Source organism: Emiliania huxleyi (genome assembly GCF_000372725.1).
Source record: "Emiliania huxleyi CCMP1516 unplaced genomic scaffold EMIHUscaffold_7, whole genome shotgun sequence".
Classification (NCBI taxonomy): Eukaryota; Haptophyta; order Isochrysidales; family Noelaerhabdaceae; genus Emiliania; species Emiliania huxleyi.
The window spans coordinates 16576-34926 of NW_005196756.1; the positions used below are offsets into that span (position 1 = coordinate 16576).

Below are 18351 nucleotides of genomic sequence, written 5' to 3' on the forward strand. Positions count from 1 at the left end.
TCAGATCACCTCGGTTCGTCGACTCAGTCGTGAGGACCGCCAGCATCACAGCTTCCCCCGAAGGCAACCTGCTCACCAGCGTTTTGAATGCACTGCTCACCAGAGGGCTCGTGAAGGACCTGGTCTGACCGGCGACCACAAGGGCGACTGCAAAAGGAGTCAGCTCCACAGGTGGGCCGAGGACCGGCGAGACACAGCGGCAGCTGTCTCGAACATCACGGCTCTGGCGAAAGCAAGACAGTGGATCGGCCAACGGATCGGCAAGTCCATGGGTCCGGTTATCTGCAAAGCACGCCAACACCTGCGTTGTTGGGCAGCGGAGCCGCCTGCGCTGCTCCTGACGGCAGGCTTCCGTGCAGTGAACGGATGCGCTCAACCCAGCGAGAAGCCGGCACATACCACTTGCATCGAGGAGGGGAAGCATCATTCTTGTAGCGTCGAGCTGGTGGCTCGAGAACGCTGTTCCGTCGATCCGCTGTTCACACTTCACACAAAAACACAACCACGGACCCAAGACGCACAAGCTCAGACAGTCGAGAAAGGGATAGACCGCAACGACAGTCAGAAGTCAGTCATGCACATGTCTCTCCGCGCACGCTCGTGCGCGCTCAGACATGTACATGTATGTTGTTGTTGTTGTTGTTGTTGTTGTCATGCATGTGCGAAGGGATGCGCTAGAGGCTATTGGAGTCCCTTCAGAGAGATGGGATCCTATGCCTTTTTTCCTTGGCGTGGCGAGCGGCAGAAGGGGGGCGTCCCCAGTATGGGTCCTCCCTGCCTGCTGCACGCCGACGCCTCAGGGTGGCGGGGCGGCGGGCGAGAGTGCCCGCCCGACGCCGTGGGGCACGGGAGGGGCGCGCGGGCCCTCCACGCGGGCCACGACGCCACCCACCTACTAATCGCGCACGCGCGGCGCCAGTAGACACTACTCCGAGCGGTGGAGAAGCCGCGCCCGCGGTGGTGTGAGGAATTGAAGAATTGCGAATTTTGTAGTCACTCCACGAGAGCACGCGACCAGGCGCGACACGCACACCATCTCGCTTCTCGGCACCCGGCACCCCGCGCGCGCGTCCACCACGCCGCGCGGAGCGGAGCCGACGCACCTCGCACGCCCCCCCGGCCCCGCGGCACGGCGCGGCGGAGATATTGTTGGCTGCCAGGCGTCGAACCGACAACCGTCTCAGAGGGAAACTCGAGAGTTGCCAGAATGGAGCTCAGCAAACACGATCTGGTTTCCATAGAAACTTCCGAAAACGCAAACGGTGCTGGGGACCACCCTCTGGTTTCCCTCTGGGTTGCCGCGAACAGGTGCGTCCTCGTCCTTGAGGATTTGAAGGGGAAGGGGAAGGGCTGTGTCCTGTGTGTCTGTGCATGCATGCATGCATGCATGCATGCATGCATGCATGCATGTGTGTGTGTGTGTGTGTGTGTGTGTGTGTGTGTGTGTGTGTGTGTGTGTGTGTGTGTGTGTGTGTGTGTGTGTGTGTGTGTGTGTAAAGAAAGAAAGAAAACAGACAACCCAAGGGAGGGACGGGAGGACGGCACGCCGCCACCACACAGGGATTTCAAGGGGAGAAGTGTGGTGCTAGCCGTCGCCCACCCTGTCTCTTGTGAGTGTACTGGCTGGAGGTGGAGCCGAGCAGGAGGGCCCGGCGCACAACCCCTGTGCGCGGAACTCGCTGCGCGAACGCTCAGAGTAGCTTAATGGACGTTTACCTCTGAACAACCGTCTCCCGCAAATCAGATAAACTCTCCGAGCACACCGCACCTCGCACACCTCGACGCTGTGCGACACTGAAGTGACTTACTTCTGTCTGGCAGCATGAGCAATAGAGTGAGGAAGTGACTAGGGGGGCAGTGGCCCCAGGAGCAGGATGGCTCCCTACTGTCGTACCTGCACGTTGGCACACAATAGGTCCTTGATGCGCTCGACAGCCTCGGCCGACACGTCGGAACAGTAGCGGATGTTGAGTGAGCGGAGACCATGGCAAGCGGCGGCGAGCTCGAGCAACCCTGCGTCTGTCGCGAGCCGCTGCCCAGAACCTACTCCGCAATGTGTCAGAGGGTCGGGAGGGCGTGAGGGACGGGGTCTAAGCGAGCCACTGCCGGAGCCTGGCTGGCCACCGAGGTCGAGGGACTGGAGTCGGGGGCAATGCGCGGCTATGGCCTCGAGCGTCGTTTGCGTGAGGAGAGTGCAATTGTTGAGGTCGAGCGTACTCAGCTGCGGGCAAGCTGCGACGAGGGTGCTCAGGCCGGCGTCGGTCAGCTGCTTGCAATAGGCAACCTACTCACACCGCGGAACGCTCGCGCGCTGGCGTGCGTTGGAGGGGGGGGGGGGGGGGGGGGGCAGACCGACAGGGAGCGGAGCTGCGAACAACGCTCGGCCACCGCGAGAAGCGCCGCGTCGGTGAGGTTGTCCTATCCACACTCATAACCTCGGAACACGCGGGCTTGCCCGGGCGAGGTGCGCCACCGGCAGCTGAATGCAGGGGTAGGTTCCTGCATGCCGAGGTCGAGCAAAGCGAGCCTCGGGCAGCCGGCCGCGAGACGGACGACTGCCTCGTCGTCAACGGGACCGGCGCGCTCCGTGTAGAGAGCCGTCAGGCTCGGGCAATGCGCGGCGAGAGCGCTCACGGCGACGGCGCCAACCTTGCTGCAGAGGCGCACGTCGAGAGAAGTAAGGTTTGGGCATGCCTGCGCGAGCGCTGCGACGCCCGCGTCGGTCACGTTCGAGCAAACCCACAAGTTGAGGAGCGAAAGCTTGGGGCAGCCGGCGGCAAGTGCATGGAGGGACGCGTCAGTCACGTCCGCGTGACCCTCCAGTTGCAGCGAGGCCAGCTGTGAGCACCCCGCCGCTAGCTTGCTCACGCCGCGGTCGGTCACGACGCCGCAGCGGGCGACGTCGAGCGCCGTGAGCGAGGCGCAATGCGCGGCCAGTGTGGCGAGGGCCGCGTCCGAGATAGAGCGGCACTGGCGCAGGGCAATCTGACGCAGCCCTGTGCAGGCCCGCGCCACAGCCCCCACGCCCGCGTCGGTGACGAGTGTTGCCCCACTCAGGGTCAGCTCTCGCAGCCGTGGCGTCACCGTGGCCAGCGCCCAGCCCGACACCTGGTGCGGCGCACGGGAGTGGTGCAAAGCCAGGGCCTCTGCGGACAGCGAGGGGGGGGTTGGGGCTCGGACGAACCTCTCTGCAACCCTCGAGCTGCAGCGAGGCAAGGCGAGGACAGCGGCGCATGAGCGCGGCGACGCCGCGGTCAGTGAGCATGGCGCAGCCGGAGAGGTCAAGGGAGGTGAGGGAAGTGGAAATGGAGGAGAGGGAGAGGAGGCCGAAGTCGGAGATGTCACACCTAGGAGCGGGAGCAGTCAGGACGCGGATGGTGCTGCCCGCCGCGAGGGGGGAGGGGGGGAGGGGGGAAGGGGGGGTTGCGCACCACCCGAGCAGCAGAGATGAAAGAGAGCGGCAGTGCGCCAGGAGCGCGGCCAGGCCGGCGTCGGAGACATCGCGGCATCCGCTCAGCGAGAGCATCTGCAGCTGTGGCAGCGCCGCGCCGATCGCGGCAACATGCGCGTCCTGCAGCGCATCGCAGCCCGAAAGGTCCAGCGAAATGAGTGACCGGAAGGACGTGCAGAGCACGCCGACGTCGCGGCCGCAGGCGTCCGAGCCGCGGAGCGAGAGGGTGGAGAGCGCCGGGAATCGCCGCGCGAAGGCGCGCAGCGCGGACGAGAGCGGAGTGCCGCGGAGAGACACGCGGGTGATGTGGAGCGAAAGCCGTGGTGGGCGGAAGGCGCACGCCCACTCGCGGCAGACACAGTCGAGGCCGAGAACCTCGGAGCAGGGGAGGAACGAGGCGACGTGCGCGAGCGTGTCGACGTCTAGCCGTGAGAAGCCGGCTGGAATGTCGGCCTCCATTTTCCCTCCCAAGGAGGAGCTTCCTCCGCCGCCTCCGCGCTGCTGCACCCCTTGCCGGAAGCTGCACGCGCGGCTGTTCGCTCCGCCTGCCCTCGCCCTTGCGCGCTGCGCCGCGCGCGCTGCGTTTTTTGTTTTTTTTCTTTTTTTGTGAGCTTAGCCTTCGATGTTAATGAAACAACGCAAGGCGGACATGGCATATCGCTCTCGGGCCCACAGACATCCCGCACACTCGCCGCACACCCGCCGCCCCCGCGCGCGCCCCACCCCGGCCGGGAGAGAGGGGAGTGACAGTTTGGGACGGCAACAGCCCGAGTATGTTGAGTCCTGGCTCAACAACGCAGATAACAAGAGGGGGTGGTCCGGCTCCCAAGTCCGGCTCACGCGCCTCGAGCTGACCGATCTACCGCACTGGCCACTTCCGCCCCCTCGCTCCCAACCCATCCACCCCGCCCCGGGCCGCGCCGCGCGATCTCGGGCGATCTCGCGCTATCTCGGGCGATCTCGGGGCCGCGCCGCACTATCTCGGGCGATCTCGGAGCGTCGCTCGCGCGGCGTCACACCTGCTCAAAAAGGAAGGAGGTTGGAGGCAGGAGGTCACGCCCCATCCAGAGCGCCGTCGTCGCCGGGTTTTTGGCCCCCGGGTCGTCGCCCGACGGTTGCTGCGCGGGGCAGCAGACCATCGGACGGCGCGACGACGCCCCGTCCGGCACGCTCCCCCCTCCACTCGGCTATTGCCGCACGAGCGCCCTCAGCGGCGGAATTTTTCCCTCGCGCTTCCTTGGGCCCCCGGCAACGCCGACGGACTTCCCGTCCCCCCACCTGCGCCGCAATCACCGCCGTGATTGTCGGCGCTGCGCCCCTTGGCGCCTGTGCATGTCCCGCGTGCCCGCCCGCCAAGGCTGGTGCCAAGGCCAACTCAACTGCCAAGGCTGGTGCCAGGGCCAAATCAACTGCCTGGCTGGTGCCAAGGCTCAAAGGCTCTCCTCTCTCTCTGCTCGCTCCGCCCTCTCTCTCCCTCCCTCCCTCCCTCTCACCCCCTCCCCTCTTCTCTCCTCTCCCCCTCCTCCTCTCTCCTCTCTCCTCCTCTCTCTTCTCCTCTCCTCTCCTCTTCTCATCCTCTCCCCTCTCCTCCTCTCCTCTCTCCCCCCCTCTCTCCCCCAGCAGCTTCCTCGAGGCCGAACAGGTAGATCCTCCCTGATCGCTAAGCTACCACAGGGGACGGCCAGGTAGTAGACGTCGTCCGCCGCCGCCTCCGCCGCCCGCGTGCCTCCGCCCCGCTCAGCAAAAAATCAGCATTATATCAGGAGGTGCCAAAGAAGCAGCATCTCCATGAGGTGAGCGTCGTGCGTTTTGCCGCCGCGTGCCGCCGCTGCGCCGACTGGCTCCCGGTTCGAATCGTCCTTCGCGGAGCGAACGCGGCGACACGGGCGCACGTCGCGCGCGTGTGCGCCTGCGACAAGACGAGACGAGAGGAGAAGGAGAAGTAGACGGTTGATGTTTTTGCTGCCGCGGCCGCGCCGCGAGCTCGCGTCTGTTTTGGCGCCGACGACGCGACGCGCCCCGCCGCGCGAGATGGCGCCGCCGCGGAGTCGGCGCCGCGATCAACCGCGCGCCAGCGGCGAGTGGCGCAGCGCGGCCACCATGCGGCGCGACGTGCCCGCCGAAGGTTTTTTTTTGTTCATCTGCACCCGACCCCCCCCTCCAAGACATGCAACGTTTGTGGTTTCGGACGGCAGCCACGCCTGCTTTTGGCGCTACGGGGGCTTGGGCGTGGCAGCGGCACGCCGCTCACTTCACGAGCGAGTACAGCAGCACGCCGCCAATGCCGATCCCGCAGCCGAGCATCTTGATAGGCTCGAGAGACTCGCCCAGTGCAAGCGCGACGCCGACAATGACGATGACGCGCTTGGCCGTGTTTGCGACGGACTGGGTGGTGGCCGAGGTCTTCTTGATGGTGAGGGTGGAGAGCTCGTTGTAGAGGTAGAAGTAGAGCCCCGAGGTGACGAGGTTGCTCGAGAGCGCCTTGCTCGACTTGAACAGCTCGACGAACGTGCCGAAGCGCTTCGCCTCGAGGAGGAGCCAAAAGGGGAGGATCGAGAGTGTGCCGAGGATTGTCGAGAGCGCAAACTGGTTGCCAGTCGATCCGATCCGGTCCGACAGGCCGGCGGTGTCCATCAGCTTCTTGTTCTCGTTGGAGCGGAACGCGGCAAAGAGGTTGGCGACGCACGCGGCTAGCAGGGCCCAGACCGAGAAATCAAGCTCCTTGAGCGAGGCGAGGCAGACGCCGCCGATGACCGGGATGAGGCAAAGCCACTTGGCCTTGGAGATGGACTTGCCGTACAGAGTGACGCCCAGGAATGCGGCAAAGGCGGGCTCAGCGGCCTTGACGATCTGGGCAAAGGAGACGGCGCCGAGGTTCATCGAGAAGATGGATGACAGGTGGGCGCCGGCGGCGCACGCCGCGACCGGGAGGATCTGCAGCAGGTCCGACGGCGTCACGTTTGGCTGCGGCCGCATGTCGGGCGCAACCCACGCAAACAAGGCGTACAGGCTTCCAATCACCATCTGCAGGAAGCCGATCGTCACGGGAAAGCCGTCCGTGGCGCCACCGGACGCCTTGAGCGCGAGCTTGTTGTTGAGCGTATAGTAGTAGTTGCCGACGTACCACCCGGCGAAGTAGAGCATGAGGGTCCAGTCGATGCCGCCCACAGCACCGCCGCCGCCGCGCACCGCGAGCTTTGAGTTGCCCGAGGCCGTCTTGCCGGCGGCGAGCGGCGCGCGAGCGGTGTCGCCGCCCCGAAGCCGCAGCGCCGGGCGCGACGCAGGAGCGACGCTGCCGCTGGCGACGGCGAGCGAGCCGAGGGCAACGAGCAGAACCGATTTGGCCATTGTGCGCAGCCCCTCCTCGCGGAGATAGTGGAGCTTGGAGCAGAAGGAAAGAATTCTAAATAGATTTGGTCGCAGAGGGGACGTGGGTGAAGGAGGCTGAGCGGCGATGTGAGCCGGCTCATCGAGCTTGGAGCCCAAACGCGTGAGCGGGCAATCGAGTTACTTGAGCAATGCGGCTCGTTGCAGGCGGCTGCAAACGCGCTGTGCGCGGATGCGGACGCCTCCATTCCTTCAGAGGTGCGGAAGTGGGTGGAACAGTTGCGCAGCGGAGGGGATGGGCAGAAGGAGAAGGCCGCGGGGGTGCTGGCGAACCTCGCAGACAAGAACGCCGACAGTCAGGTGGCGATCGCAAAGGCAGGCGGCATCGCGCCTCTCGTGGCGCTGGCGCGCGGAGGCACGGACGGGCAGAAGGAAAACGCAGCAGGGGCGCTCGCGAACCTCGCTGCCAACGATGACAACAAGGTGGCGATCGCGAGGGCGGGCGGCATTGCAACGCTGGTGGCGCTGGCTCGCGGCGGCACGGACGGGCAGAAGGAGAGGGCTGCGGCGGCGCTGGGATACCTCGCTTTCAACGACGCCGACAACAAGGTGTCGATCGCAAAGGAGGGCGGCATCGCGCCGCTGGTGGCGCTGGCGCGCGGCGGCACGGAGCGGCAAAAGGAGAACGCCACGGGGGCGCTGTTTAAGCTCGCTTTCAACGCCAACAACCAGGTGGCGATCGCGAAGGCGGGCGGCATCGCGCCGCTGGTGGCGCTGGCTCGCGGCGGCACGGACGGGCAGAAGGAGTGGGCCGCGGGGGCGCTGGGGAGGCTCGCTTTCAACGACGCCGACAACCAGGTGTCGATCGCGAAGGCGGGCGGCATTGCACCGTTGGTGGCGCTGGCTCGCAGCGGCACGGACGGGCAGAAGGAAAACGCCGCAGGGGCGTTGGCGAACCTCGCTTTCAACGATGACAACCAGATGGCGATCGCGAAAGCGGGCGGCATCGCGCCGCTGGTGGCGCTGGCTCGCGGCGGCACGGACGGGCAGAAGGAGAGGGCTGCGGGGGCGCTGGGGAGGCTCGCTCTCAACGACGACAACAAGGTGTCGATCGCGAAGGAGGACGGCATTGCACCTCTCGTGGCGCTGGCTAGCGGCGGCACGGAGCGGCAGAAGGAGTGGGCCGCGGGGGCTATGAGGAACCTCGCTTTCAACGCCGACAACCAGGTGGCGATCGCGAAGGCGGGCGGCATCGCGCCGCTGGTGGCGTTGGCTCGCGGCGGCACGGACGGGCAGAAGGAGAGGGCTGCGGCGGCGCTGGGGAGGCTCGCTCTCAACGATGACAACAAGGTGGCGATCGCGAAGGAGGGCGGGATTGCGCCGTTGGTGGCGCTGGCTCGCAGCGGCACAGTGGGGCAGAAGGAGAAGGCCGCGGGGGCGCTGAGGATCCTCGGCTGCACGAAATCCATGTTTGGGTGGAAGATCCCCAAGTAATTTAGATGAGTATGAGGTAAGGAGAGGTAGTGCAAGGGGTTCCGCCGGTGCACACAAAGGGGCTCGAGTGCGGTGGTGGTGGCCTGGTGCGCAGTGCCAATGGTTGGGTAGTAGGGCTAGAGGGTCGCTCTACACTTAGCCTCTGCAGCGAGCGAGCGCTCAACTTAGCCCCCGCACGGAGCCGGGCTCGGACTTAGACCCCCATGGTCGGGGGCCATGAACTTAGACGACATAAGGCCAACTCCGGGTAAAACCCGGGTATACCTGAAAAGCTTTCAGGTTTACCCGAAAAATACCTGGACGCGTCCCGACCAACGTTTGCCGCGCACGACGCCATATCGCCTTCTCCCAGGGCCAGTGCGCTACTTGCGGCGCGCAACGCCTGCTCAAGTACGCGCAACGTACCATATGCTGCCGCTATGCGTGCCTTAAGGCGGCTGCGGCGAAGCGGCGGGCGCGGCATGCCGATGGCAGTGCGGACGATGCGGTTGCGATGTGTTCTGCTTCAAGATCGTGGCGGTGCTTGGCATGCACTTCTGCGATCCCAATCAGCTCATCGCAACGAAGCAGCGCAACAAGCTGGCTGCTGTCAACAAGGCCCTATGCTACCTCACGCGCGGATCGTTCAAAGAGGACCAGCATACACAGGCTTCTCTGACATGCGTTTGTTTGAGCTTGAGGCTATTTGTGAGAACTGTTTGGCGAAGAAGTCGCCGAAGATTGCGCTCAAGAAGCAGCAACGAGAATCGGAAGAGGAGGATGCTGAGGCGGCGATTGCTGAGCATGAGAAGGACCGATCGCCCGCCGCAGGCGAAGAAAATTTGGGGGTTGCGCCGTATCGTTTGTACGTTGATCACGGTGGGAGCCTCTTGGCCCCAGGCCGTCCACGGCCGACTTAGCCGATGTAAGAGGCTCCCGCTGATCTTAGACCGCGCAAGCACTCCAGCGTGGCTAGCCACACTTAGACCCGTTAGGCCTCCAGGCTCAGAACTTAGACTACTACCCAACCAGTGCAGTGCCAGTGGTGGTGTGAGCCGCCAGGCGCGTCTCCTCCCCTTAGCCTTACTTTTCGTGCGCGTCGGACAGCCGAGCCCTCTCTGTGGTGGCTGGAGCGACAGCGCGGACGAGGAGGGGGGGTCGGAGATACAGAAAAACGGGAAGGGAGGGAAGCATGGGACCGCACGGGGCACACAGCTCACAGGCCAGACAGCACGAGACTGCAAGATACTGCACGGGCCACGGGGGCACCTCTAGGTCCTCGCCCTCCCCCAGCCGCACACAAACCGACACCCTGTGGGCACCCTATCTGCTATCAACCTCAACCTCACTCAATCAACCTACGTCTCCTTTAAAATCCCTGTGTGGTGGCGGCGTGCCTCCCTCCCTTATTCTCTGTTTTCGTTCTTTCTTTACCTACGTGGAGTATTCACGAGCGGGGTCCTGGGCCTGTCGATCTCTATTTTCCTCTCTCTCTTCCGGAGCACTTTTTGGAGTGCAGAGTTGGCAGCCTCACATCCAGGGCCGGGGAGCTATAAGAAGCGCACCAGCGGGCCAGGATGCTCGGGGACGGGTTACGGGCTAGAGAGCCCTAGCCCTGGGGGGTGCGCGTTCGCAGGGAAAGGGGGCCGTAAAGGGTAAACACGGGTCTCCGAGGGCTAGCTCCGCGCTGCGGGTTTCCCCTAGCAGCAGACCGCCCCCTCTACTCGGAGCTATAATGGACACCAGACACGAACACGACACATATTCTCACACGACGTCACCGCTCAGGGCCCCCTTCGCGCGCCCCCCCCCCCACTCCGGAGGGGGCTCCCCTCTCCTCTGGGTTCTCCCTCTCGCACCCCGTTCTCTTTTCCTCTCTACTTTCCCGGGGAAACTCCGTGGAAATTGTCATTTTGGGGGGCTCTGAGCCCGCTGCCCGGAGTCTGAGAGGTTTTGGGGGCCAAAATCAGCCAAATCGGCAAATACCCGGTATTTTGCGGGTGTTAAATGCCGTATTATTTGAAAAAAACCGGGTATACCTGGAATTACCTGTTTTTTCGCGCTAAGCAATTTTTTATTCATAAAGGACCCCCCATCACAGCATCACAGCAAGCGTGAAGAGTGACCCGCGGGCGCCCGTGGGGGGGGGGGGGGGGAGATGCTACCGACCGGCGCTCCAAGTGTGCTCTCCCTCCCGGCCTACTCGGCTAGCCGTGCGAGATGGAGGTTTGCGCCGGCCAGAAGCCGCTTCAGCCGCGCCACCTTGCGCCGGAGCTCGGCCTCTGTTTCCGACGCCACCGAATCCGCCTCAGGCGGCGCGGGCAGCGGCCGTGGTGGCAGGGGCGGCTTCTGTGCCTCGACAGGCGCGGCGCCGAACAGAGTGGAGATGTACGACGCGGCGTCGTCGACGACGGTGGCGCGGGAGGCACGCAGCTGCTCCGCCTCGGCGGTAGAGAATTGCAGGACAGAAGAGAGCACGGGCAAGATTGCGTCGGCCGCGGCGGCGTCCCCGGCGAGCAGATACTTGAGCACCACCTGGCGAGGCATGCACGTGGCGTTATCATGTGGATGGAGGACACGAGTTGAGCGCGAGTGGCGCGCGGCGTCGCACCTCCTTGATGTAGCCCGGCACCTACGAATGGCACGTGCGAGGAGTTTGGGGAGTCTCGGACATCGTGTTGCGATGCGCGCACGGGGCTCGACGCACCGCCGCCGACTGTGCAAGCCGCAGATCGCGCGCGAGCCCATCGGCTCGCGTGCGCTCCCGCGAGGCGGCCGCCGCCTTCTCCTCCGCCTTGCGCGTGGCGTCGCTTGCCTTTTGCGCCAGTCGCGCCATCTCCGCGTCACGGCCCGCCTGCGCTCGCGCCGTCGAAAGCAAAATCTGCTCGTCGGCGGCTGCGCCTGAGGTGGGAAACCCCTTGGCTGCGACCGTGGGCCCGTATGTGAGTTGCATGCGCTGCCCATGCGAGCCGGGCGCTGCGGTGGCCGTGGCGGTCGAGGAGTGGGACGAAGAGCGCGAGAGCGTGCCTGGACGGGCGGAGCCGTCCAGCAGGTCCAAAGCGTTGGGAAGGGGCTGCAGCTTGTGCCGTTGCGCACGGAGCTTTTCGTTCTCCAGATCCTTCTCCTCAACGAGGGCGCGAGCCTACAGTGCCGATCATCACGCCACGCCTGTGCCATTGACCTCCACCCGTGAGACGAGAGTTGGTGATGCGGCCACCCGCGCGCGCACTGCCGACAGCTCCGCTCTCAGGCGGCGCGCGTCTGCGCCGGCAGCATCGGTCGCCTGGGGCCATGATGAATGGCTCCTGAGAGCAGACTCGACGCACCGCAAACACTTGTGCGCTCGTCTCCACGCCTCCTTGAGCGCCGCGTCCGCATGCGAGCGCGCCGCTGCCGCCGCCTCCTCGAGGCGCCTCCGGTCATCGGCGAGGATGGCTGCCGCCTAGAATGATGGCAGCAACTCTTCATGCCCGTCCCGCTGGCCAGTGGCAGCAACGCCAAACGACTGCCTCTGCGTCCCGCTGCGCCGCCGCTGCCTGCGCCGCGGCGTCGCGCCTCTCCTCGGCGGCGGCGAGCAAACTCATCTGCGCCCGCATCGCCTCTCGGTCCGCATCAAGCTCTGCCTGCGCCTCCGTCGCCTTCGCCTCCGCCGCACGCAGCTGGCCGCGCAGAGCCGCCACTTCCGCGCGCATCCGCGAAGCCACCTCCGCCGCACGCGCCTCGCTCCCAGGGGTCGCCGGCAGCACCGCAGCGGCGCCGTTTTGAACTGCCGCCGTCGTCCTCGTGTCGCCACCGTCGTGCCCGCGGAACGCGCCGAATCCGTCGTCCGCACTGCCATCGGCGGGCGCTGTGCTCGGAGCTACGCGGGCAGCGGCGGGTGGCGTGGCTCCCCCGATTGCCTCGCTGCGGAGAGCGGCTGCGGCGGCAGCGGGCTGCTCGCTCCGGATGCGCTGCACCACGGCGGCGTGCCTATCGCGAACATCAAAGCTGCGGCGCGACTGCACGGGCGAGAGCCGCGCTTCACACGCCGCGTGCTTCTCGAGCATCGCCGCCTTTTGGCGCTCGAGGGCCGCCTTTCCCCAGCCAGATTGGGAGAGTGACCGACGGGTGTAGAGAGGATTCGGTTCGCAGGGGATCTGGGAGGCAACAACGGGCTTGGCTGGGGTGCGCGCCTTGGCCGAAACGTGCAATCGCCCCATCTTCTCCTGTCTCTCTGCCACCTCAGCTCGCAACCTCTCAACCTCTTTGTGCAAGCGCTCGATCTCGGCGGTAGCTGCTATTTGCCGCTCTGCGTGCGCGCTGCCATCGGCAACTTCTGCCAATTGCCGTTCCTCCAAAGCTGCCGCGACAGCCGCGGCCTCGCGGGCCGCCGCGCCCTACCAATGCGGAGGTGGGTGAGTGGAGGGGGGGGGGGGGCTTGCGATCTCGGCCAAGCTCAAGCCATGCCGGCCCACTCTCACCTCCTTTGCCAAAGTCAGCTCCTGTTGCATCGCCGCGACCCGGCTCTCCATAGCGCTCTTGGCGGCCGCCAGCTTGGTGCGCATCGTCCCGAGAGACTCGCGCTCTGAGGAGAGCGCCCCCTCGAGGCTCACGACTTTGTCCTTCAACCTGGCTGCCTCGAGCCTCGCAGCCTCGGCCTAGAGTCGAGAGCAGTCCGCGAACTGGGACTCGCGAGCCGATTCATTCATTCAGGCGGCTGCGACCCCTCGGCCTGGGCGGCCAAATTGGCAGAACTCGTCGCGCCCTTGGCGGTCTCCTCAGCCGCTGTCTTGCATGCCGCCGCCGCCGCCGCCGCCTCCGCACTCTCCGCACGGGCCGTGGCTGTCTTTGCCGCCTCGAGCGCCGCCTCGATCTGTTTCCCGGCGCGGGCCTCCGCCTCCGTCACAGCCTCGTTTGCGCGCTTGCGCATTGCATCCTGCGCGGCCGTGCCAGCCTGCTTTGCCGCTGCGAGCTCGGCAAGGGCGGCCTGTGGGCAAGAAGGGGGGCGTTGGGGAAGAAAATGGGAGGGCAAATGCCAGGTATGGGGGGCGCCTGCTTCGCCGCGGTGGCGGCCGCCGCCGCCGCCTCACTGCGCTCCTGCGCCTGGGCGACCGTCGTTGCCATAGCGGCTGCGGCGCGGCGCTGCGCGTCGGCGTCCGCGTTCGCCGCCTGCACAGCGGCGCGTGCCATCGCCTCCGAGCCTCGCAGCATCTCAGCCTCTTCCCTCGCCTCGGCCAGCTGGGCGCGGAGCTGCGCTGCTTCGTCCGACGCGCCGGCCGCCGCCGCCGCGGCGGCCGCCTCCGACGCCGCCGTCCGAGCCGTCTCCTGCGCCTCGGACTGTACTCGAGCGCGCGCCGCCTCCGCCTCGCACGCTCGCGACTCGGCTGCCTCGGCGCGAGCGGTCGCCTGGGCGGGCGGGCAACGGGAGAGAAGAAGTGGAGTGGTCGTAGGTGCCGAGTGGTCCAAGCTGCCGAGGGTTGGTCTACATCGCGCGTGGTGAGGCTGGGTAGAGACGCCTCAGCAAGCTGCATGGCCACGGCGGCGCGGCCAGCCTCGGCACGCTCGGCCGCGGAACGCGCCTCGGCGGTCTCCTCGCGTGCGCTCGCCAGCGCGGCCGTGGCCGAGCGCCGCGCAGCCGCCATCTCGTCCTCCAACGCCGCGCTGCGGCAGTCTGCATCCGCTGCCGCCAAGCGCGAGCCGTCCGCAGCGGTGGCCAGTTGCGCCGTCAGCTCCGTCTTCGTCTTGCTGAGGGCACTGACCTCGGCCCGGGCGGCGCGCAGTTTCTCACTCAGCTGCTGCTGCTCGGCCGCCGCCGCCTCGAGCTGCGCGGCTGCTGCGCCGCTGCCGCTGCCGCTGCTGTCGGCGGAGGCACCCGCGCCGAGCTCCAGCTGCGCGCGGCACGCCCGCAATTCCGCCTCCGCTTCCGCGCGCGCAGCTTCCGCCTCGTCTGCGGCCGCCATCGCGTTTGAAGCGGCTTGCCTCGCGAGCACAGCCTCCGCCTCGGCCGCCGCCGCGCGCTAATGTGACAAACCACGGCACGCTCAGTTAATGTGAGAGCAGTGGCCAGGGGCAGAGAGCGAGCGGGCGCGTCTTGAGAGTCCTTGATGGCGCTGCGCGCACGTTTAACCTGCGACTGAAGCTGGGCCTGGACCGCCGCCGACTGGCCCACAAGCCGCTCCAACTCAGCGCGATCCAAATGGTCGAGATCTCCGGAGAGGACGGACTGCGCCTCGTCTTCTCCACCCCGGAAAACAGACGAAGCCTCAGCCCGCACCTTCCTCATCTCCTCGTTTGCCTTCTCCTGAGCATGCGCCGCTGCTTGCGAGAGTGTCTTCGCCGCAGAAGCTATCATTATTCGTCAGCGAGCGAGGTCGGCGCTCCCGGCGTCAACCGGCCGCGTTTCGTCGACCGCGGGGCTGCCGGCGTGCACGACCGCGGAGGCTGCCGGCGTGGATAGGAGCAGGATAGGAGCAGCAGAATATACATTGCGGAAAACTTGCAAAATAGAAGAAGAATTCCAACACAGCACACAGGCTCGACACAGGTGCGAAGAAAGAGAGACGTCCCCTCCCCCCTTCACACCACACACACACACACACACACACACACACACACACACACACACACACACACACACACACACACACACACACACACACACACACACACACACACACACACACACACACACCTCACCACGCGCACTGGGCCTTGCACTTCTGGTGTATGCCGTGGGGCTCTAGTCTAGGCAAGGCCTTCCTCGCTGGCGACCGCTCGCTACTTTGCCGACACTCGGCAGCAGAAGCTAAAGTCAAAGAGGCTGGCGAGTCTGGCGAGGGGGCCGCGAGCGGCGACCGCGGCAAGTCCGACGCCAGCAACAGCACCGATGAGCTCCGTCTGTGAGAGACGGCTTCCCGTGGAGGGAAGGGCAGCACAGCGAAGTTCGCTGTGACTAATGCGTACGTTGCCATGAGATGTGACCCATGTCGCCCCCGTGTCGTGCAGGTGGAGGCTGGAGGGTTGCGGTGGGGTGTGCGGGGCCCACCGTGCATGTGCTCAAGCGTGGTGAATTACTCCTCTTCATGGGACCCCTGCCGTATGTGCTCTACACTGAAAACATAAATATTGTACAGGGAAGAATATGGCGGGATACCGGGAGATACCAGGGGAGATACGCGGGGATATAATGAGATACGGACGCCCCGATGTGTTCACGGACCCCCCGGCTACGGCGCGGCGGCGCCGGCGGCTACGTTTATAGGGAAGCGGTGAGGGTGGCCGCCCGGCGGGAGGCCGCCCTGGATGGATGTCCGTCGTGGCGAGCGACAAGTGTCGCAGTGGATTAGACCCTTCCCGGCGGCCGCCAGCAGCCCGCCTCTCACTTTCGCGCGCCAAACCCAAAGGCGGCGGCTGTGACGGCGGCGGCGGCGGCGACGTCGAGCGAGGAGAGCGGCGCGACCACCTGTTTCGTGAGACGAAGCGAAAGATAAGCAAGGGATGTGTGGGCGGGCGGGCGAAGCGGGGGGGGGGGGGGGGGCCCCCCCCCCTCCATGTAGGGCATCCGCTTGGGGTTCACGGCCGCCACGACGAGGCGGCCGACAGAGGGGCAGACCGCCTCGACGAGCGGGACGAGGTACTTGTTGCGCGCGACGACGGCCGCACTGTTGTACGAGGTCGGGACGCCGTCGACGACCGGCCAGCCGCCGTGCTTGGTGAGCGGGCTGTGCAGCCCGTCGGCCACGACCTTGGTCACTTTGAGGACGGGCTCCTGGCAGAAAGGGGGGGGGGGGGCGGGGCTCGCATCGGGGGAGGCAGGGGTGTGGTGCACTGGGGGTAGTCGCGCCTGCACGAGCGCGCCCGCGGCCGGCGACGCGAGCCAGACCGTCTCGCCGACGGCAACCTCGGACGCCTGCTTGAGCGCCTTTGCCGGCCCGGCGGGCAGCTTGTGCGTCGGGGTGAGCGTGACCGTCGCCGTCGCGGTGGCGAGCGAGAGGAAGGCCGCCTTGGCGGACGGGTTGGCCAGCGAGAAGGAGGAGACGACGTCGAAGCTGAGGGTGCCTAGTACAAGTAAGCGACAGTGAAGCAATGAAATCGCTCTCACACGGCATCAAAAGCGAGGGTGCCGTCGGCCGCCGCGGCGAGGACTGAGTCACCGGCGGAGAGGGAGGAGAGGGGAACGGTAGCCCCGTCGGCACGCTGCACCGTCGCCGAGCTCGGGAAGCACGGCGGGTCCGTGGACTGCGGCTGCTCGTCAGGTGGCGACATTGGCGGCGGCGGCGTGGGCGGGGCGGAGGGCGGGGCGGAGGGCGGCGGTGGAGGAGATGGCGGCGGCGGCGAGGGCGGCGGCGGCGACGGCGAGGCGGAGCGAGGCGATGCAGGCGGCGGGCACAGCGAGCCCCACAAGTAGGGCCACGCGCTCGTCTGTGCGTCGAAGCTGGCGTGGATGCGCGCCTTGTTGCAGTCGCTGCCACCCGTCGTCTCCCCAAACATGCCAAACATCATGAACATGCTATCACGATCCACGACCGCCGACACGTCCCACGACGAGATGTCCTGGTCGAAGGAGGTGGCGGAGTAGAACATCTTCTGCATGCTGGTAACCGCCGACGTGTTCCACGACGAGATGTCCTTGTCGAAGGCGGAGGCGTCGCGGAACATCTGGTTCATTCTGAGAACCGACGACGTGTCCCACGACGAGATGTCCTTGTCGAAGGAGGAGGCGCCCCAGAACATGAAGCTCATGGTGGTGACTGCCGACGTGACCCACGACCCAATGTCGGGGTTGCACGTGCTCTTGCCGGTCGTGGAGCCGCCCACGACTTGCGCGCACCACGAGTTTGCGCTGAACATACACCACATGTCGGTTATGCGGCTCACGTCCCAGTCCGCGATGTTGCCGTACTCAGCCAGGGCGGCCGACTCGTTGCTGCACCACAAGTCGACCGCGGTCTGCAGAGCGGGCTTGTTGGCAAAGGTGCTGGCAGACTGCGCCGCCACGCCGGGAGGGAGCAACGCGCCAAAGGCTGCATAGATGAGCATCATGTTGTCTCCTGCGGAAGGGGAAAGGTGGGGGGCGAGGCGGCACACAGTGAGAGGGGGGCGGGGATCACAGCTCACACATACATTCAATTAAAATTAATCAGCAAAAACTGATGACATCTCGGTGGGTGCGATAGAGCGCCTCAACAAAGAGGTGCGGAAGCAAGGCATCGAAGCGATCTCGGGTAATCTCGGTCAATCTCGGACGCTGATTGCAGCATCGTGTGTAGGCCATCATGCTGCTTCTCTCTGCTCTTGAGAGCGTCTTTGAGGGCGTGAATGAGGGTGGTGGGAGGGCCGCACCTACTCGCAGCGTACGCAGCATGAGGCCCAACCCTAAAGAAGCCGCGGCGGGCTCGCCTAGCCCACGTTGTTGTGGATCTGCAAGGCGCAGCCGACCGGCCGGCCGCAGCATAAATGGGATGAGCATGGTGCGGGGCTCGTTTGGGGAGTCGCGGGAGCGCAGAGGCATGGTAGCGACCCGCGGCCGAGCGCGTGCGGCGTTCCGACCGCAAACCGATTGTGGCCATCGCGTCGCTTGCATTTTCGCTCGGGCGGTGGGCGGCGTTTTCGCAGCACGGCGTGCAGCCGGGCACGGGCTCACTGCAGTGGTGGTTGCGGGGCGAGGCGGGGCACTCAACTCGCTGGGTCGCGCGGGCGAGGTGGCGAGGCGCACCTTTTGTTTTTTGTGGAAAGGGAAGACGCTGTCACGCAGAGGAAGACGCTCCTGCCCGGGAGGGTTGCTCGGGTCGGGGTGGGGCGGGGTTGTGGCTGTGGTGGGGACAACAAAGGAAGACGCTGGATCTCAACTACTCGAGTAGGAATTGACTAGGGAAGTGATAGATCAAACCGTGCTGGCAGACTGCGCCAGAAAACCGAAGCTGACGGTGTGACGGTCGCGCGTCCGGGTGTGAATTCTTCCTAAGTAAGAGGCCGCTGGGCGGCCGGCGGCGGCTCGGCCAAGTGTCGCCCAGTCCGAGCGGCGCGACGCGCCGCTAGCTGACCTCCGTCGTGCGGATGTGTCAGGGAACATCGATTGGCATCTGAGTGGGCATTTTCGATACCAAACAACATGTACAAAC

The 18351-nt window shown here is 65.8% G+C and overlaps 6 protein-coding genes across 6 annotated transcripts; 2 read left to right on the forward strand and 4 right to left on the reverse strand.

Moving 5' to 3' along the window:
• Nucleotides 1-1698: 1698 nt before the first annotated feature.
• EMIHUDRAFT_420548 (hypothetical protein) lies at nucleotides 1699-4025 on the reverse strand. Its single transcript, XM_005761716.1, has 5 exons — nucleotides 3432-4025; nucleotides 3185-3347; nucleotides 2500-3108; nucleotides 2353-2418; nucleotides 1699-2284 (listed from the first exon to the last, which is right to left on the reverse strand). Exons 1-5 carry the CDS (start codon nucleotides 3908-3910, stop codon nucleotides 1883-1885), a joined length of 1719 nt encoding a protein of 572 aa, XP_005761773.1. The 5' UTR covers nucleotides 3911-4025; the 3' UTR covers nucleotides 1699-1882.
• Nucleotides 4026-4783: 758 nt separating this feature from the next.
• EMIHUDRAFT_197700 (hypothetical protein) lies at nucleotides 4784-5397 on the forward strand (the record flags this gene model as incomplete). The annotated part of the gene is made up of 2 exons (XM_005761717.1): nucleotides 4784-4871; nucleotides 5126-5397. The coding sequence occupies 2 exons, from the start codon at nucleotides 4784-4786 to the stop codon at nucleotides 5395-5397; spliced, it is 360 nt and encodes a 119-aa protein (XP_005761774.1).
• A 150-nt stretch (nucleotides 5398-5547) lies between these two features.
• On the reverse strand, nucleotides 5548-6805 carry EMIHUDRAFT_432785 (hypothetical protein). The gene has a single exon (XM_005761718.1). The coding sequence runs from the start codon at nucleotides 6797-6799 to the stop codon at nucleotides 5699-5701; it is 1101 nt and encodes a 366-aa protein (XP_005761775.1). The 5' UTR covers nucleotides 6800-6805; the 3' UTR covers nucleotides 5548-5698.
• Nucleotides 6806-8488: 1683 nt separating this feature from the next.
• On the forward strand, nucleotides 8489-9305 carry EMIHUDRAFT_197702 (hypothetical protein; the record flags this gene model as incomplete). Its single annotated transcript, XM_005761719.1, has 4 exons — nucleotides 8489-8551; nucleotides 8625-8745; nucleotides 8921-9130; nucleotides 9247-9305. 4 exons carry the CDS (start codon nucleotides 8489-8491, stop codon nucleotides 9303-9305), a joined length of 453 nt encoding a protein of 150 aa, XP_005761776.1.
• Nucleotides 9306-12097: 2792 nt separating this feature from the next.
• EMIHUDRAFT_448318 (hypothetical protein) lies at nucleotides 12098-14582 on the reverse strand (the record flags this gene model as incomplete). Its single annotated transcript, XM_005761720.1, has 9 exons — nucleotides 12098-12220; nucleotides 12287-12324; nucleotides 12424-12627; nucleotides 12712-12882; nucleotides 12957-13217; nucleotides 13343-13480; nucleotides 13574-13636; nucleotides 13717-13989; nucleotides 14358-14582. Coding segments are annotated over 9 exons (1494 nt in total), but the record flags the coding sequence as incomplete, so codon positions are not given.
• Nucleotides 14583-15485: 903 nt separating this feature from the next.
• EMIHUDRAFT_197704 (hypothetical protein) lies at nucleotides 15486-17594 on the reverse strand (the record flags this gene model as incomplete). Its single annotated transcript, XM_005761721.1, has 6 exons — nucleotides 15486-15528; nucleotides 15868-15998; nucleotides 16080-16288; nucleotides 16384-16442; nucleotides 16620-17280; nucleotides 17573-17594. 6 exons carry the CDS (start codon nucleotides 17592-17594, stop codon nucleotides 15486-15488), a joined length of 1125 nt encoding a protein of 374 aa, XP_005761778.1.
• Between the last annotated feature and the right edge of the window lie 757 nt (nucleotides 17595-18351).

Coding starts and splice junctions, on each gene's coding strand:
- EMIHUDRAFT_420548 (XM_005761716.1), bottom strand. CDS start 3,910: ATGGAGGCCGACATTCCAGCCGGCTTCTCACGGCTAGACGTCGACACG. Junction 3,348..3,431: donor TCATCTCTGCTGCTCGGGTG/GTGCGCAACCCC, acceptor TCCCGCTCCTAG/GTGTGACATCTCCGACTTCG. Junction 2,285..2,352: donor CGCAGCTCCGCTCCCTGTCG/GTCTGCCCCCCC, acceptor CGGTGTGAGTAG/GTTGCCTATTGCAAGCAGCT.
- EMIHUDRAFT_432785 (XM_005761718.1), bottom strand. CDS start 6,799: ATGGCCAAATCGGTTCTGCTCGTTGCCCTCGGCTCGCTCGCCGTCGCC.